At 33.1% G+C, this 19288-nt stretch overlaps 1 protein-coding gene across 1 annotated transcript; it reads left to right on the forward strand.

Annotated features, from left to right (window-relative positions):
- The first annotated feature begins 200 nt into the window (after positions 1-200).
- LOC116128219 (putative disease resistance protein RGA1) lies at positions 201-3095 on the forward strand. The gene has a single exon (XM_031413912.1). It carries the CDS (start codon positions 201-203, stop codon positions 3093-3095), a length of 2895 nt encoding a protein of 964 aa, XP_031269772.1.
- Positions 3096-19288: the final 16193 nt, after the last annotated feature.

Genomic DNA, 19288 nt, shown 5'->3' on the forward strand with positions numbered 1-19288 from the left:
TTAAATTTTTAAATGGGAGCATTGGTCAATTAGAATAATATTATATATGAGAATTTTATAAATAAATTGACGTGATCATACAAAATGATTGGAACATTATATAATAAAACTTGCCATCTGAGCAACATATATAAGGACGCAAAATTCACAATCACAACACAAAACCATAAGCAATTCAATAGTACTTACAATCTCTGAGTATGGCTGAAGCAATTGTTTCTTTTGCCTTGGACCAGCTGGCTTCAATTCTTTCTCAACAGATTGGAAAACAAGTGAATCTAGTTGGGGATGTTGACGAACAAGTTGACAAGCTTACCCACAGTCTTCGAGCCATTCGGGCTGTGCTATTTGAAGAAGAGCAAAAACAAATGAAGGATGAAGCTGTCAGAGTTTGGTTAGATCGGCTCAAAGACGTATGTTATGACGTCGAAGATGTCTTGGATGAGTGGAACACTGCAATCATTAAATTGCAATTTGAGGGAGGTCATGATTCACATAACGCTCTTGCCCCTCAGAAGAAGGTACGTAGCTTCTTTCCCTTTCCATGCTTTGGCTTCAAAGAAGTTGTTTTACGTTGTGACATTGCAACCAAGATAAATGAAATAAATGAAAAACTAGATGCTGTTGCAACACAGAAAGATATGTATTCTCTTAACAAGATTCAAGTTGTTGAGAAACCTCATTATAAGCAAGTAGATACTACTTCTATTATTGATGTATCTAATATATGTGGTAGAGATGATGAGAAGAATTATTTAGTAAACAAGTTATTTTGTGAGAGTAGTGAACAAGGCCTCCAGATCATCTCACTAGTAGGGATGGGAGGAATTGGAAAAACAACTCTTGCACAACTTGCTTACAATGATAATGAGGTGATTAACAATTTTAATAAAAGGATCTGGGTGTGTGTATCAGATCCTTTTGATGAGTTTAGGGTCGCCAAAGCTATCCTTGAAGCTCTAGAAGGCACTCACTCTAATTTAGCAGAATTTAATTCTCTTATCGAAAAAATTTATGAATCTATCAAAGACAAGAAATTTCTTCTCGTCTTAGATGATGTGTGGACTGAAGATGATAGGAAATGGGAACTGTTCTATAATTGTTTAAAGAATGGCCTCCCTGGAAGTAGAATTATAATAACCACACGTAAGGAGTCAATAGCCCTTATGATTAATTCAAATATTATTAAGGTTGAACAATTGTCTGATAAGGAGAATTGGTTGTTGTTTGAAAGGATAGCATTTCGTGGAAGATCTCCTCAAGAATGTGAAAAATTAATAGAAGTTGGTAAAGAAATTGTAAGGAAGTGCAAGGGTTTGCCTCTTGCTACAAAGACTATTGGGAGTCTCTTGCGTTTTAAAAACACTAGAGAAGAATGGCAATACATCTTAGGTAGTGAGATGTGGAAACTACAAAAGATTGAAAAAGGTCTTTTATCCCCCTTAATGTTGAGTTATAATGATTTACCTCCAATGGTAAAATGGTGTTTCTTATATTGTTCCGTATTTCCAAAAGATCATATGATTGAGAGTGATGAATTGATTAATTTATGGATGGCTCAAGGTTATCTTGAGTTAGCAAAAGATGATGAGGAAAGGAAGATAACTGGTAAAGAGTATTTTGAGTTTTTAGTGACACGGTCTCTCTTGCAAGAGCATGAAAACACTAATAAAGTTAAATCTCTCTTTGGCCAAGAGCATGAAAACACTAAAATAGTTAAGATGCATGATATAGTGCATGATTTTGTGCAATTTTTTAGTAACAATGAATGTTTTGGTGTGGAAGTCCATGGTGTTGAAGACCCATTTACAAACTCTTCTCATGTCCAAGTTCGTCATTTAAAATTAATTCTTGATGGAGTGGCTTCACTTCCTGTATCTATTTTTAGATTCAAAAAGCTACGTAGTCTCTTAATTAGTGATAAATATATTTATGGTGGCAATTATTTGACTAGTGATGATTTGTCAAGGTTATTTGATGAATTTACATGTTTAAGGGCATTACAGTTAAGTGTTGAATCTAGAGTTGAAGTGCTCCCAAAAGAGATAGGAAAATTGATACATCTAAGGTATCTGAAATTGTCTAAACTATCTATAAAAATATTGCCTGAATGGTTGTGTGAATTATATAATTTACACACTTTAGATATTTGTGGATGTGAGGTTGAAGTATTACCTCAAGGGATGGAAAAATTAGTAAACTTGAGGTATTTGATATTAGATATTTTTGATTTTTCACTACTTTACATGCCGAAAGGGATTGAGAAATTAACCGGTCTTCGAAGATTAGATGAATTCGTTATAAGTGGTGGTGGTGATCATGATAACAAAGCATGTAGTCTCGATGGATTGAAAAACTTGAGTCATCTTAAAGGGAGGCTTACAGTAAGAGGGTTGGGAAATTTGACAAATGTAAGGGAAGGTGAAATGACAGAAGTATTTAATAATAAGAAAAACCTCTCTAAGTTGATATTAAGATTTGATAAACGTGAAGCAGGGGAGAGATCAGGTGAGGATGATGAACTAGTCCTTAAGGCCTCACAACCACCGCCAAATTTAAATGATTTGGTAATACAGGGCTACAGAGGCAACTCATTTCCCTCCAGTTGGATGACGTTAGCCAAATTGGAGGTGTTACGTCCTAGAGGTTGCTCCAACATAAAGCATTTGCATAATTTGGGAAAATCGCCATCCCTTGAATTACTATGTATAGATGGGATGAAAAATTTGAAAAAAGTGAATAATGAATTTTGGGGAATAGAAAGCGAGATGACATCATTATCTTCATCGTCTGTTCTCTTTCCCAGACTGAAAACACTCGAATTTTGGGACATGAAAAATTGGGAAGAGTGGGATTGCGAGAATATAAATATGGGAATGGAATTCATGCCATGTCTTGCTACCTTGTCTATTAATCTCTCCCCAAAATTAAAGGCACTGCCACATAGCCTTCTCTCAACCCTCAAGGACTTGGTCATTGATGAATGTCCTATTCTAACTGAACGATACAACAAAGGAACAGGCGAGGACTGGCTCAAGATCTCTCACATCCCCACGATCAAGTTTGATGGGCAATATGTGCAAAGAGAGCAATAACTATCAGCCCACAAGCCACAGGTAATTACTTAAGCTACGATCAAGTTTGATGGGCAATATGTGCAAAGTAGAATTATAAATAGTTTTTATTTCTAATCTGGACCAACAATACAATCTTTATCTTTTTTATTTCTAGTTTTTATAAAAATTATATATTAAATTTGCTGGGTATGATTAATTCTGCCCGATTTCCATCTTTATCTTCAAACCCAATCTTCATCTTCTCCCCGATCTTCATTCTTCTCAGTTCTCCCCCCCGTCTGCGATCTTTACTCTGGTTCGTCTAATCTGGGAACATAATAATCGATTTCTACTGGGTGAGTTTCTTCAGGCTCATGATGAAGTACATCATTATTTTTTTTTTTATTTGCTACGAAATTTCTTTATGGATTCAAGGATTTTTAACCGTCTGCGATTTTTTTTTTATTTGATTTCTGGTTGATTTGTTTTAGGGTATATAGTTTCGGGGTTGATTGGGTTTGTATAAGGATTTGTTTCCATTATGAGTTTGATTTCGTTTTGTGAGTAAATTAATTGTTTTTGTTGAAGTATATATTGTTCAGATTTTTAAGATATCAATTATCTATTGTATATTGTTCAGATTTTTGTATAAGGGCTTTTAAGATATTAATTATCATTATATATTGTTCAGATTTTTAATTTTTTTTTTGGTTAATGATTTTGATTTCGTTTTGTGGTTAAATTAATTGTTTCTGTTGAAGTATATTATAATTTGGGTGTTGAGTTGGTATGTCGAGGAAATTGATTCAATTGGTAGAAAATGGAAGGGGGAACAAGAAAAGTAAAAAAAATTCTCAAGACAATTTGCTAGAAAATAAAGAAAATTTGGTAGAGAATGCAAGGAAAACATGTAAAGTAAGGGTGTATTCTTTTATAGTTTTGTGTATCCGTCATAGAACCATTTGTAGGTATGCAGTTGCTTAATATCTTATATCAGGTGGTTGCTGTTTCAGTTTAATTATAATTTATACAAAACAGAACACTACTCTAGTTAGTCAAGAATTCTTTATTCCAATGCTTGTAAGTTGTAACATGTAATGCCTTCATGTAATACTTGAGTTTAAATTATCAGAACTCAACTCAACAATATTATACAGTCATAACCTTCATGCTGGTTTTATTAGGGTCAAATCTTTTACCATTTCCCAGACTTCTACTCTGAATTAATATCACAGGTCCACTCATAAGCATATGAGTGAATTAATCAGTTTCTGCTGTTGCTTATTGCTTATTGCTTTCTCTCTTTTTCGTGCTTATTGTTTCATTGTTTCTCACACAAAGGAGGCAAACTCACTGGCATTTCATCATGCTTTGTAGTGTTCATAGATTTTCAATAAATTTTATATTGAGGTTTCCCTGTATAATGCCCACAAAAGTGCATTGGCACACACATGGATCAATGATTTTGGTGAGAATTAGGATTAGTTTCATCATTATCAATATTGTTTATTTTAAATTTCTTTGAATTTGGTTGTGAATGGATCGGATGAAGGTTTGTTTCTGATGGATTGTTTTTTTTTTATAATTGAAACAGACTTTTTTTTATTTGCTGTCAAGCTTAGCTGGAGACCGGAGAGTGAAATGGGAGTTGATGTAATGAGAATTGGTATATTTCTTTATGAATTTTGATATTGAATTTGTAATCATCTATAAAGTTTGATTTTGCAATAGTTATTAAAGTTTGTAATTGAATTTTTTAGGTATTATGATTTATTTTTGGTATGCTGATGTCAGCATGATGAAGTCACCGACCCGACCCATTGGTCGGACTGGTTGAACTCTTCGGCCTGGGAACTGGCTGCGGGGCCTGGTCACTTTCCTGAGCTGATTTTCAGAACGTTGCTTACAATTTCGAAATTGAAGTTCAATGAGGTCATTTATTGAATATGTGTCACTATTTCTACAGCCTCAAAAGAAATTTCCATTACGGATTCCCAAGTATGCAATGAAACATTAGAGGAGATAGCACAATGTGACCAGCTGGAGAAGAGAAGACGATTTACAATTACATGTTTCCTTATTGTTATGTGTTTCAGCTCTGCTTTGTCTTTCCATGTAAGCTCTTCCTTTTATTTATTATTATTACTATTATTTTGGAGATAAAGGTCTTTGGAAAGTTTAATATTCATCCGAAACTGACATTCTTAAATTTGTATCAGGATCAATCATGTGGTTTGTTAAGGAGCTTCTCCGTTTGCTTGAACTTCACTCTGTAAAATCCTTTTATGGCTCATTGAGGTTTGAGAGAATGGTTGGATATGACCAGCTATAGAAGAGAAGAGGATTTTCAATGACATTCTTCACTTGTCTTGCCTGTCTGAGTTTTGGTTGGTTTTCTTCAAAGTCCCTCTTTTCTTATCTATCTTGCTTTTGTCATAATGTCTTCTGAAAGTTTTAGAGTAATCATCTTCATCAATTAAAATTTCAATTGTGTCATGTCTATGTTTCTTTAGCAATTGGATGCTGCTCCCAAGTTAAATGCACTACAAGGTGGCCTTTTCCAGAAGACAATACTTGATATATCAGTGATAATTCATAAATGTCTTATTCCTGAAGCAGATACCTACACCAAATTGATGGTCGTACTCGTACCTGCTAGGAAGCCCAAATTGAATTATAAATTTGACATCAGCTACCAGCAACCCACAAGCCACAGGTGATTTTTTATCATGCTTTTTCAGTTTTTGTATTTCTAATCTAGAACTAGATAACATTTTGTATCAAATTGTATGTGGTGCTATTGTCTCAAATGTGCAACATGGTTTTTGAATTTATATTCAAATTTCTGAAATATAGATTCGAAATTGAACTTCAATATGCTAAAATATATACATGCAACAGGTTTCTTTAGAAATCCTCTCTGCTTTTGATTTGTGAAAGCATTAATCTTGGTAATATATTGGTCAATGGAAGATTATATAGTTGTTGAGTTATCCATTTTGCATTACTCAAGATTTCGATGCTAAGAATCATGAATCTGTGTTTCAGGGTTATAGTTTTTTCATTGGGGCAAAGAAATTTATCTAAATGGCTATAATGCATTGTTGTCTACAAGATAGAGAATAGCAGAATGTGATCAGTTGGAGAAGAGAAGAGGATTTGCAGTAATGCTTTTCATTTCTATAATTGGTATGACCTCTGTTTTGATTTTTCAGCTAGGCATGCAATGATTATCTTCAGAAATCCTTTCTGCTTTTGATATATTAAAAAAAATCCAGGTAATAGATTGACCAGAAGAATTTTATATAGTCTATAATTTATCCATATTTTGCGTAACTCAAGAATCCAGATGTCAATGCTAATAATCATGAATCAACGTTACAGCTTAGAGTTTTTCAAATGGGCAAAGGAATTTAATTTTCGAAGTGGCTATAATGCTTTTTGATGTATAGGACAGAGAATAGCAGAATTTGATCAACTGGGGGAAGAGAGGAGGACTTACAATGACATCTTTCATTTTCTGCATTAGGTCTCCGTTTTATCTTGATTATGTCCTTTAGAAGTTTGGCAATCATTACAAAATAACAACCTTAGTTTTCTATCACGTTTAGCAATTAAGGTTGGAAAAGATTTTCAGCCTATTCAAAAGCAGTTACATCGGAGAAGTTTTGCCTTAATGAACTTGACGCTTTGAAATGTTGGATCGATTATGCAACATGTTAGGGAGCTTCTTCATTTTGCTTTAAATTGGCTCTGTGAGATCTTTTTATGACTCATTTGGGTTTCTTATGCTTATGTGGATATTGGAAAGGGCTTTTTATTTCTTATCAAGAAAACGTAACATCCATGTTTTAGTTTTGATGCAGTGACCGAGTTTAATGTATCATAAATATTTTTGAAGAAATCAAAAGATTATAAGATGAGATATGACAGGAGCTCTTATCATGCTGGAGAAGATTGACAGAGGCAATCAGCGTCGAAATATATAGCATAACATCTCCTTACTTCTTAAAGGTTGTAACCTGTTTTTTTAAGTGCTATTGTTAATATTAAGGGTGGAACTTTGTATTCAAAGTTTCAATTTCCAGTTCCAAAACAAATACTTCTTGTCTCACTGCAGTTTTTTTCATTAAAATATAGGTGGAGGGTGACTATGCGACCAACCAGAGGAAGAAGAAGGAGTCATTCTAAATGACTTTACTCAGAAATGTAGAATGATCACGTGAAGTTGCTAGAAAGGAACAATATTGTGTTTTTACACCAAAGATCAAATTGGTTAGTTATGCTTGGTAACTTCTCTCCATTTTTTCTTCATTGGTTTATGTTTAATCAAAAATGCTATTACAAAATATCTGGTTGATTATCCTGTGTTTCTTCACGCTCAGTTGATTTGCTACTAAGGCTATCTATGCTGAGAATATATTACTCTGTTACTGATCAGCAGAGAAAATACTCAATAACTCAATGTCTAGGTTTCACATTTGCTTTGTGGGCTTCCTCAAATTTATATTTGTATTTCCTTCATGCTTTGTATCTTGAAAATAAATTGTTACTGACAGACAATAGGCATTATCTTACGAGTATATAACATTTTTTCCACCAATGTTGCTGAAAAGAACATGTGATTGGGGAAGGATTTATGCTTCACACACAGAATATCTTTAATCCAATCTAATAGTTTTTATTCATGTCACAGTTTTCTTTTAGTATTAAGTGGTCATCCAATGATGCACTGTGGTGACAAGTCCAGCATCATGGTAGGCAGGAGCATGCCAGACTGTTGGAGATCCCATATCGACTAGGCACACTCAAGCCAATGGGTTTATAAGAGTGGGCAATCCTCCCACTCAATAAGGCCTTTTGGGTAAGGAGTTAGGCCCAACTCCAACAGTGGTATCAGAGCCAGCCCCATGTGAGCTGAGTGATTGACCAGCGGTGGGCTGCCAAACTACCTCCATTCATAGGCAAGTGGACCATATGGGCTTGACCGTGAGGGGGAGTGTTGGAGATCCCATATCGACTAGGCACACTCAAGCCAATGGGTTTATAAGAGTGGGCAATCCTCCCACTCAATAAGGCCTTTTGGGTAAGGAGTTAGGCCCAACTCCAACACAGACAACAAAATCTAATCAAAGAAACTGGCGGTATGTAACAACTGACAAGCTATATCATGATTTCTATACATGATCTCGTATGTAATTTCAGTTGTTGATATAGAAACTTGATTATCTGAATACATTGATTTTATTGCAGTGAAGCAAATTTATCTGTGACACAATCTAAAGGAATTTAAGGTCAGAAGATGATATCTAACAGGAACATGGCAAAATGAGGTTCTTTTTACATAAACTTTCTCCATTAAATGTCACTGTATACTAAAATATTTTATTCTCTTTAGCTTATTAAAAAAAATAATCAATTTCCATCCACAGAACTTTGTATCACAGGGGACAAAATTGACCGGAAGCAATGAATCTCAAATTATCCTATATAACCTCTGTCAGTACTTCTTAATGTTCACAGCTCCACTTTTACAATGCTCTCTATTTATTGATTTTTAATTTGAAAGCAAATCATTCAATTGTGTGACTGGTTGTGTTCTCTTTAAAACCCAGAGTTAGTTTTCTAGTCATGCTGGCAAGGCTAGTATTTCAAAATTCTGTCAATGATTAGCAAAGGAACTGCTTAAGGTCAAAGCAGTTGTCAAGCACCAACTTATCAGTGGTAGAAACTCCATTTAGGACCTTGTACGAAAGAGAAAATGTGGCTGATGAAACAAGTTCTCTATGTCAAGTTTTCACATTTGCTTAGTAAGTTTTCCATCAGGTCTAGATTTCTACATCCTTTTATAGAAACATAATTATAATTCAATAGGTAATTAATGTCCTAAGCAAGTACAATCTTTTCTTAGACAAGGTTGCTTAAAGAAACTTTTGACAAGTGAAAGGATTTTCTCATGATCAATTAAATCATTAATTCCATTTGTAATCTCATAAATAATATATTTTCATGTCAGGTGTTCTTCTAGCATTCAGCGGTCAATAAAGGATGCATTGGTTGAGAATAGGAAATAACAGCCTTAATTAAGGATAGAAAAGATTTTCAGACTACTGAGAAGCAGCTACAGTAGAACATTGTTCTAAATTTTGTATCATGGAGAACGGTGCCAGGAAGTTACGACAAAGGAATCAAATTTTGTATCTACCCCAAAGACCAAAATAATTAGTTATGCATGGTGATTCTCCCTAGTTCTTTCATTTATTTATGTTCAATAAAAAAGCATATTGTGGATATTTGACTGGTGATGGTGTGTTCCCTCATATGCATAGTTGATTTGGTACTAAGGCTAAATATGCTGAGAATTTTCTGTAAAGGAGTCAAATGGTGTGCCTGTCGCACATATCAAATTGGCTAGTCTTTCTTGTCACTGATCTGTTTTCTTTCTTCATTTGTTTAAGTTCCAATCAAAGAGTGTGTATATCATAGAACTGTTTGACTGTTATGCTTCTTTTAATATCCAAAATTCAATTGCCACTCATGCTAGCTATTCCAAGGAATTAAAGCTCCTCTACCAATCAGCAGAGAAAATACTAAAGGACCACGTTCTATTGGTCAATAACTCCTTAAACTTAATTGCGGCTTTATATTTCAAGTTTTCACATTTGCTTGGTGAGATCCGCAGGTCTATATTTATATTTCCTTTCTTTCAGTGTCTTTCATGCAAAATAAATTGCTATTCATATCCTTGAAGTATGCTATATAATCTCTGTCAATATATCTTAAATTTCACAACCTCACTTCTCAAAATAATTATCTGATTTTAGTGTTTAGGTGCTATATTTTTTAATTAACGTATGTTACTTTCTATTCTCAGAGGAGAGAAAAAAAGAAGCTATTTTAAGGACAAGTCATTGTTACATTGATTTTGGATGACACCACCACATAAATTGGTCATCGGACTTAAAAGGTTGGTTATATAATACTTTCGCTCAATGCTCTATGTTTTTCTTCATTTATTGGTGGTTATTTGAAACCAAATCATTCCATTATGTGACAAGTTCTGTTTTTTCCTTAAAAATGCAGAATCAATTATCTAGTCATGCTAACAAGGCTAGTATGAAGAAATATTGTGGAAAATTTACCTAAAAGTTTGTGTGTTGTGTTGGATATGGTTCATACTTTGCATGGGCTTGAAGGATTATCGGCTTACGCTAACACATTCAGGGATCTCACTCGCCGGTGATTGGGTGAAGGTGAGGGGGCAACACCCCCCTGAATTGGGTTTAGAATTGATTTGTTTATATTTGGGCCTAGGTCGGGTTAGATTGGGTTAGCTCAAATGGGGTTAGGGTCATTATTATATGCATATTGTAATAGTAGAAAAACCCAAGTGTGAAAAAAAAATAGAGAGAAAGAGTGAGCTATTGATACTTTTTCATTATTATATTCTGTAGATTCTAAAACTCAATAAAATTTCTCTATTTAAATGTTAGACATAGTTCTCAATAATTCACAATGAATTAGGGTAAATTGATTGTGTCCTCTTTACTTTTCTACTTTATTTGTTGTGTGTTTTGGTTGAGGTTTCAATATGTCACACACATTAGATATTAGTGGTTGTATGCTACGAGAGTCACCTCATGAAAGGGAAAAATTGGTTAATTTGAGGAATTTAATAAACACCTCTGCACCACTAAGTACATTTCAAAAGAGATTCAGAAATTAAGTGGTCCTTAAACATTGTTGGAATTCGTTATAAGTGGTAATGATGATCATCATAATGAAGCATGTACTCTTGAAGGATTGAAAATTTTAAATAATCAGCACCAAAACAAATATTTTCTTTCTTGTCTCACTGCAGTTTCTTGCCCTACAATAGAGGAGAGAAGAATAAGTCAATCTAAATGATTAGGAAAAGGAATCAGATTGTATGTTCCCAAATGATCGAATTGGTTACTTATGTTCATTAAAAAGCATATATTTCACAGAAAATTTTGACTGGCTATGTTGTTTTTCTTAATATGCAGAATCGATGTGCTGCGAAAGCTGATTATGTGTATAATCTAAATATCTGTTACACATAACTGATTTGTACTGTTAGCCAATGACGAATAGTCACTAATTTTCACTTTGCTTGGTGAGCTTCCATCAGATCTATATTTCTATATCCTTTTTGTTTTTCGTTTTCTTGAAAAATTAACTTATCATTGATAATAAGCATTGTTCAACGCACGTATTATTGTTTCTTTTTAGACAGGGTTGCTAAAGAGAACGTCTGAACAGTGTCTGCATCATGCCAACTGTAACGAGTTCAACAAAATAAACATTCATAAGCTCCATTTGTTCCAGATTACGAATTAAATGTGGATATTATCTGTGTGTCCCCTTTCTGTGGCAACATGTGGAGCAATTAAATCAAATCCATCTTCTTCAAAGTCCATCAACCAAGATTACAGAATCAGCATACGCTTCACCACATCAAGATGCCCTTGTCTGCAGGCTATGAAAAATGATCTTCCGTTTTCATTGATAAGTTTTGTAGCTAACCATGAATTAGTCTCCAAGAACAGTATAACAACCCTCGGCTTTCCCTTGACAACAAAGCTTCTTGCAATGCAGTCTCGAGCTTCATGATCTACTCAACAATATCCTTCACCATTTCGAAGTGCCTGAACATTTTGAAGCAAGATCCCTAGTAATACTGTTTTCAAGTTTCAATGAATTGTTTTTTGGTAATTGCCTTCAAGTGGCTTGGATCCATTTTCTTTATCTTAAATTCTCTGATGTAATTCATTATTGTTTTTCTCTCAGCTTTAGCAATTAAGGTGGAAAACATTTCCACAATACTGAAAAAGCATTTAAAACAGAGCATTTTCCTCAAACTCAACTATGCCGTTTACTTCTCCAACTGCACTAAATTTTTTTATGGTTCATTGACGTTTGCTTTTCTTATACGGATATTGAAAATCCTCTTATTTTTATTTTTAAAAAAAAATTAGTTTCCCCCAGTCCATAATTCATAAGGGTTGCAACCCCGTTTTTCATATTATTAATGATCTGATTTAAGTTTTAGGTGATAGTTTTTATTTTTGTCAATAGAACTTTGTATTCAGGGCTTCAACTGATCCAAAAGAAAATATATCTACGGAAGAATTATATCATACTGGAAGAGATAGGAATGTCTACTAATTTGGCAGCATTGAAGTGTGAGTTTCTTTTTCTCGATTTCAATCCAAAAACAACATATTGTTCTCAAAATGAAATTATTTAAAATGATATATGGTATTTTGAACATGTGGATGACATCAACACCATTAAACAGTCGCTTCTAGAAGACTGGTGTTGAAATGAGACAGAACAGGACTCTAATGGTTTGTCTTATTCTCCAAAACTCAAAACTGGTGTGTTAATTATGGCTAATCACTACTCTCTATTCTTTCATCATATTTGGATGTTCAATTTTGGAAGCACATCACAACCTTGTGTGACTGGTTAAACTCTTCTTCCTTTTTAATATTCTGGACAAGTATATGTTTAATGTTGAGACTTCATAGTTCTCTTACAGTCAGTTAAGGCCACAGCAATGAAGCATCAGATGAAGTGATTTTTGTCAATGGCAGAAAGTTCAATTCATGTTTGTGAAGGAGAAAGAAGCTGTGGTTGATCGAACAAGCTCTCGTTTATATTGTATGATGAGCTTCCTCATATCTGTCTTAATGACATTATGCAATTATCATGTTCTTTATTCCTGTACAAGATTGCTGAATTATGATTTTGGACATGTTATGGTTTATATAGCATTGATATTTAATGGCACATTCTGCACCTGTCACATTACCCAGTTCTGCAAGGGTGCTGGCTTAACTTTGGTCGGCCTAAATGGATGAGTGTGCCAAGATTTTTTATTTTTTTTTAATTATTATTTTGGAAGCTATGTTGACAAGCTGGTCAATCCAGGCCTGTAACCAGCAAAACAAATCTCGATTAGGACTGCCTCAAGTTTTTTGAATGACGAAGAGAAATGAGATCTTTCGATCATTCTTAAGCCGAAACTAGCCGAACTTATCTGCAAACAGAGGATGTACAAGCTTTTTGAGTAGCTTACTTGTCGTCCACGAGTGTAATTCTCAAACGACAACCTATTAATTTGTAAGTGCTGTCTGTAAACATTTTATATATTCTTCACAGTTGTTCAGTATATATTGGAATAAATTTCATATCTTTTTTTAAGCAATAGTGAAAGGCCCCTCATAAATTTAGAAGGCATGATTGGTAAATGTGGGCTAATGACACTTTACAAACTTAAATGTCGGCTGCTTTCTGTGGTATGATGAATGACGAAATATCCTTTGCTTCATCTTCACCTTTTGATTAATTTCTAGGAAATTTAGCTGGAAAGTGATAGAAAAACTTTCTATATACAAAATTTTATTTTATATTGTTGTCTTAACTCTTAAGTCAATGCCTATATACTAATTGAATTTGATTGATGCATAATTTTTTTTTTCTTTTCTTAATGTCAATTTTAATGATTTTTACAGTTTTAATGTAGGACTGGTCAAATAAAGTCCCCCACTTGGCAGGTGAGAATAAGTGCTGACTCATTTAACTACTGACACAAACATTTTATTTACTTATTATTAAAATTATTAATTGTTTAAATTAAGGTCACTCATGAATATGAAAACCTAATTAAATTTAAAGTAGGTAATTAAGGTCTTAATCATGTTATTAGAAATATATATCCTAACCAATAATTTTTTAGGTAGGTAATTAAGGTCGTAATCATCTCATTAGCCTTAATGCAATATATATATCCTAACCAATAGAATTTAAGGTACTCCTAATCATGTCATTATGCAATGCAATTATATATCCTAACCAATGGGGTTTAAGGTAGGTAATTAGGGTCCTAATCACGTCCTTAGCATTGATAGATATCCTAACCAAAAAAATTCAAGGTATGCAATTAAGGTCCTGATCATGTTATTACCATTGATATATATATCCTAAGTCCTAACCAATATTATTCAAGGTAGGTAATTAAGGTCCTAATCATGTTACTATATAATATCAAGTGATGTGTTATTAAATTATAATTGTTACTCATATACCTTACTATCTCGTAATTAATATGACAATTCTATTTTGAAAAAAAAAAAAAAAAATCACTTGTTTTATTTTCATTGCCCCATAGAAATTGAAAATTAATTTAGAAATGACTTCTTCCATGATGTATATATATATAAGAATCGAAAGGACGGCAGCATTCACTATCACAATACTTGAGCACTTGCGTATTTTCTTCTTCTCTTTCCACTATATAGATTTCCCGGAAATATTGCTAGAAAGTGATAGAAAAAACTTTAATATGTCAATTACAAGATTTTATATGTTCAAATAATGTCCCTCACTGCTTGGCATGGCTGGTGGGAAGATAAGTGCTGATCATTTGGCCACTTGCATAAACATTTTATAGAATTGTTTAAATTAAGATCACCTATGAATTGGCTGGTCAATCAAATTCATGTTAGCTTAAGGTCCTAATCATGTTATTACAAATATATATATATATATATATATATATCAATAAAAGTTTAAGGCAGGTTAAGGTCGTATTCATGTTATTAGAAATATATAATAAAATTTAAGGTAGGTAATTAAGGTTATGACAATTCATGCAAAAGTGATGTGTTATTAAATTAGAATTGTTAAGCATATACCTTATAATCTCGTAATTAATATGACAATTACATTCTAACTGTCATATATTACTTAATAATAACAAAAGAAATGGACAAAAGTTATAGAATAATCCATGTTTGAATAAATTAAGCATATTTTTAAGCATCATACTCAAGCTCTTACACTACAAGAAATTAAAAAAAAAAAAGGTGACAAAAACTTTCGTCGTAGAAAATGAAAAATTCGTCCTAAAAAGTAATACGGAACGATAGACCAAATCGTCCCATTACATGGTATTATTATTCACCTATTGGGACAGGTATACTTGCTACCTTAACATATGAAGAATCCTTATACTTCATCTGGGTTTTTAAATTTAAAATACTTGCTCAAGTTGTTTTATTAAATTTAAAATACGTTAATATGACCAAAATCCTCCAAGTGATGGGGTACTCCTTTGTCAAATAATGGGGTGGGTGGGTACTCCTCTGTCAGATTAATTACAATTAATTTAATAACTTATTAATCCCATCGTTTGTGCAATTACCATATGCTTTCGGATTAATTTTTGAACACCCTGAGGTTTGGAAAATTTTGATAAACCCCCTATCATTAGTAACTTTTCGTTAGCTTTGACAGAATTTTGATAAATGACATTAATGTTCTTCTACCCAAAACAAGTCTTCCAACACAATGCAAGTTCGACAACCATAGCCACTCCATCATTACAGATGGCAATGGTCGGGGATCATCATGCAATAGTTTAGTGTGTGAAAAGTGTAGGATTCTACTGGCTTTTCTAAGTGAACTTCCCGTGCAATATTTTCAACAAAGAGTACAATACAAAGAATTGTATGCGTTATTTGAGAGTAAAATCTACTGAATAATTTAAAATTTCATGTACAGTTACATGGAAATAGTTTTATAAGTGGTTCATTTTGTCTATTTATTTTAATTTATCCTTGTAGGGTTTTCTATAAAAGAAAAATTATAAATAGTTTATGTATAATTTGAATTTGTAAGTTGTCTAATTTAAATATTTACTTTTAACTTATAAGTTGGGAGATTTCAGGACGGCCAAGCCAAAGACATTCAGGTTGGAAGGGAGAGAGGACTGGTGTGGGGTATGGGGTTTGATACGAGTGGCGATAGTGGGTTAGAGAGGGAGAGAGGGGCGGCAACTGTGGGTGACAAAGAAGGAGATTGTGGGATATGGAGGGTGAGAGGAGCGACCGTGTGGGTGAGTGGGTTAGGTTTAGGGGTTTTTTATTTTTTTCATGAATTGTTGATAATTATATAATTTTATAGGCCCCGTTTACCTAACAATAGGTCTTGTCTACCCAACTATGAACTGACCAATTGTAAGCTATCACGTCAAGTTTGTAAAAGAAAGTTTGTAAGATTGGATTGTGAGACAATCTTTATTTTAATTTTATTATAGACCAACACAGCCTAGCTCCCTCCCCTGCATGTTAGAAATAAAAGAAAAAAATATTAAATTATATAAATATTACAAATTTTTATATTAAAAAAAAAAGAAACTAATAAATCTAAAAAAAAAAATGAAACTAAAAAATTTGAAAAAATGAAAAAAAAAAATCAGAAATATCTAAATAAAAATTTGCAAAACTTTAGAAAGAAAAAAAAAATTAGAAACAAATCTTAAAAAAAAAAAACAATTGCTAAGTTGGCGGCTGGACAAATATTTGTCAGATTTTAGGTTTTTTTTTAAGTATTCTTAATTTTTCTAAATTCTTAAAATTTCTTAATTTTCCTTTTTATTATTTAAATATTTTTAATTTTAGGTAGGGTTAGAATTATTTAAGAATTTAAATAAAAAATTATTTGCTATTTTACTTTTTCTTTAAATTTAAAGATGAGTTGTTAATCAATATTAGGGTAAAATAGTTAAGTTCAAAATATAATTTAGGGTACGTTCACAACAATCACAACCCTGTTTTGTCCAACTCTCATATTTAACAAGAAAAGCTAATAGCAGGGGGTTTATGTGGTGATTTTTGGAAGTTTTGATGTTAGTTTTTCAATTTTGTGAGTTTTTCAATTTTGTGAGTTTTAGGGGTGTAATAGTATTAACCCTCAATAATTCTTAAACTTTAGGGACATTTACTCTTCTACCCTTTATCTTGTTAAAACTAACTAAAGAATTTTGACGGCAGAGAGCTGAGCATAATTAGTAATACCTGAGGGGATTTATGGTTTTCGGAAAATCTTGGGGGGTTTAAAAAAATCCCAAAATTAATAATAACAATTACGTTGCTTTCCCACATATTGGGGGGGAGCGGGTGTCCGTGGAAAAATACATTTCAAAATTAAATGCGGTTGACTTCTGCCGTATGCAATAATTTTCGGATAGTATATATATATATATATATATGGCAGCATTCTCTAATTATAACACAAAAGCATACGAAACAAATATCTCCATTTCTTCTCTTTCATATTATTGATCATATCTGAATATGGTTGAAGCAATTGTTTCGGTTTCCTTGGAGTTAGGGCTGTACAAAAAAAATCGATAACCGAATCGAACTGAATTTTTGGATACCCGAAAATTCGGGTCAGTTTCGGATAGTTTTTATAAGATACCCTAATTTTTTGTTCGAGTATCGGTTATTTAATTTTAGAAAACCGGATACCCAGTATCCGGTTTTTATTTACAAAAAAAATCCCCAAATCTGAAAATTTCAGATGCCCTAAAACTAAAACCCGTCAGGCCGTCACTCTCTAGTCTCCACTGCGTAAACTTCCAGTCTCACTGTCTCAATCTTCCACTCTTCGTCAGTTCGTCTCTTCACTCTCTTCCAGTACTCAAGTCTTGCAGGACACAGTTTAAAAAAACATAAAACCCAAATTTCCTAATACGTAGAAGAACGCAGCTTTGCTTCCCACCAGACTACCATGTAGCCGATTCTTTCACTAATCTGGTCACCGACTGTCGCTGCCACCAGCAGAGTCTCTTACTTGAAGCTGTTGTCGACCTACAAGTTTCTAACCAGGTAAAATTCTGCATTTTTTCTCTTTATTTTTCATTTCTTTAATATTTTTTCACTTTTAATTTCGTTCATTCAATAATCATCTAGCTACATTTCTTGTCAGGATCTATCACCGACTACCACCAGTAGCCACCACCAAGCCGACCTGCAACTAATAAGTAAGAAATCTCTTTTTTGGGTCTTATGTTCTAGCTGCCATTTATTGTATTTGTTTTATCTTCCAGTACTCAAGTCCTGCAGGACCTGCACACAGCCGCACACAATACTCAATACTCGCACAGCCGCACTCAATACTCATCTCTCTCACTCTCAAATTCTCCAAGGTAAATATTTGCTGGATTTGTGGTAGAGTTAGAAGAATATTTTTTGGTACTTGAAGCTTAGGAAACTGTGTGTTGTTTTGCCAAAACTTTGAGCTATTATTTTAAAAGTATCAATTTCCCAAATTGGGAAGAAAGCTTTTGTGCGACATTGCAGGGGTGGTAACTGGTAATGTAATAAATCAAAACAAAAACAAAAAAAACAAAAATCATCTTAAAGGAGGAAGCCATATTGATTGAGTACGGATGTAGAATCTGCTTTACTGAAAGAAGAAATAGTCCTCATTAAAATATGCAGTGATAAGAAAGCAATAAGAGTATTTGAGTCGCTTAGAGAGCCTACCACAAGCTTTTTTAATCTTTATAATAAAATTATACTAATGTAAAAAGAGGGTAAAGTTTACCACTTTGGAGCTTCTCTAGGGTTAGAATCTAGCTTTACTTTACTGTGGAATTTGTTCTTTTATGTTTTACAGTTACCTTATGGCAGAATTTTTATTCTAGTTTTTATCAAACCCTGTGGGAGAATAACTTGTTTACTGATGCACAGTTGATTAGCTGAAGTTGCAATTGAAAATGCAGAGTTGTTAAACTGAGAAATGCAGTTTGCTGTTTGTATATTAATGGCAGTCCGTTAAGTTGTGAAGCCTGCTCTTGTTTGATTGTTATGTTTAGTTGTTGAGTTGGTGCTAATGCAGAGTTGATTAGCTGAAGTTGCAATTGAAAATGCAGAGTTGTTAAACTGAGAAATGCAGTTTGTAGTTGTGTATGACGTTTTGACTTGTTTACCAAAAAAAGGAAATAAAATCATTTAGATTTTAGATATGTATGTCCAAATTGTCTTTGCTAGGTACATGTACATAATATTTTGCTAAGTTGTGGGGCAAGTCACAGATTTTGATATCAATCATAAATTCATAATTCATAAACCCCATGTAAATATGTATTTTCTCATAAATTAATTACATATTTGAAGCCAAAATTATCCAGTTGAGTTGTTGACAATGAAACAACTTATCTAAGAGTTTATTTATTAGTAAGAAAAGCTTATTTAAAGTCATAAACACCATTGAATTATTTGGTTGTATTTTAAGAAGGCTTGTAGGATTTTAAATAAATTATTTTACGGCTTTTTGAGCTTCTCTCATTAGCTCTTTTGGAGCTTAATTAAATTGTTAAAATTTCAATCTATTCTTACAAGTTAAAACCTTTT

Source organism: Pistacia vera, unplaced genomic scaffold, assembly GCF_008641045.1.
Source record: "Pistacia vera cultivar Batoury unplaced genomic scaffold, PisVer_v2 Contig198, whole genome shotgun sequence".
NCBI classification, from domain to species: Eukaryota; Viridiplantae; Streptophyta; class Magnoliopsida; order Sapindales; family Anacardiaceae; genus Pistacia; species Pistacia vera.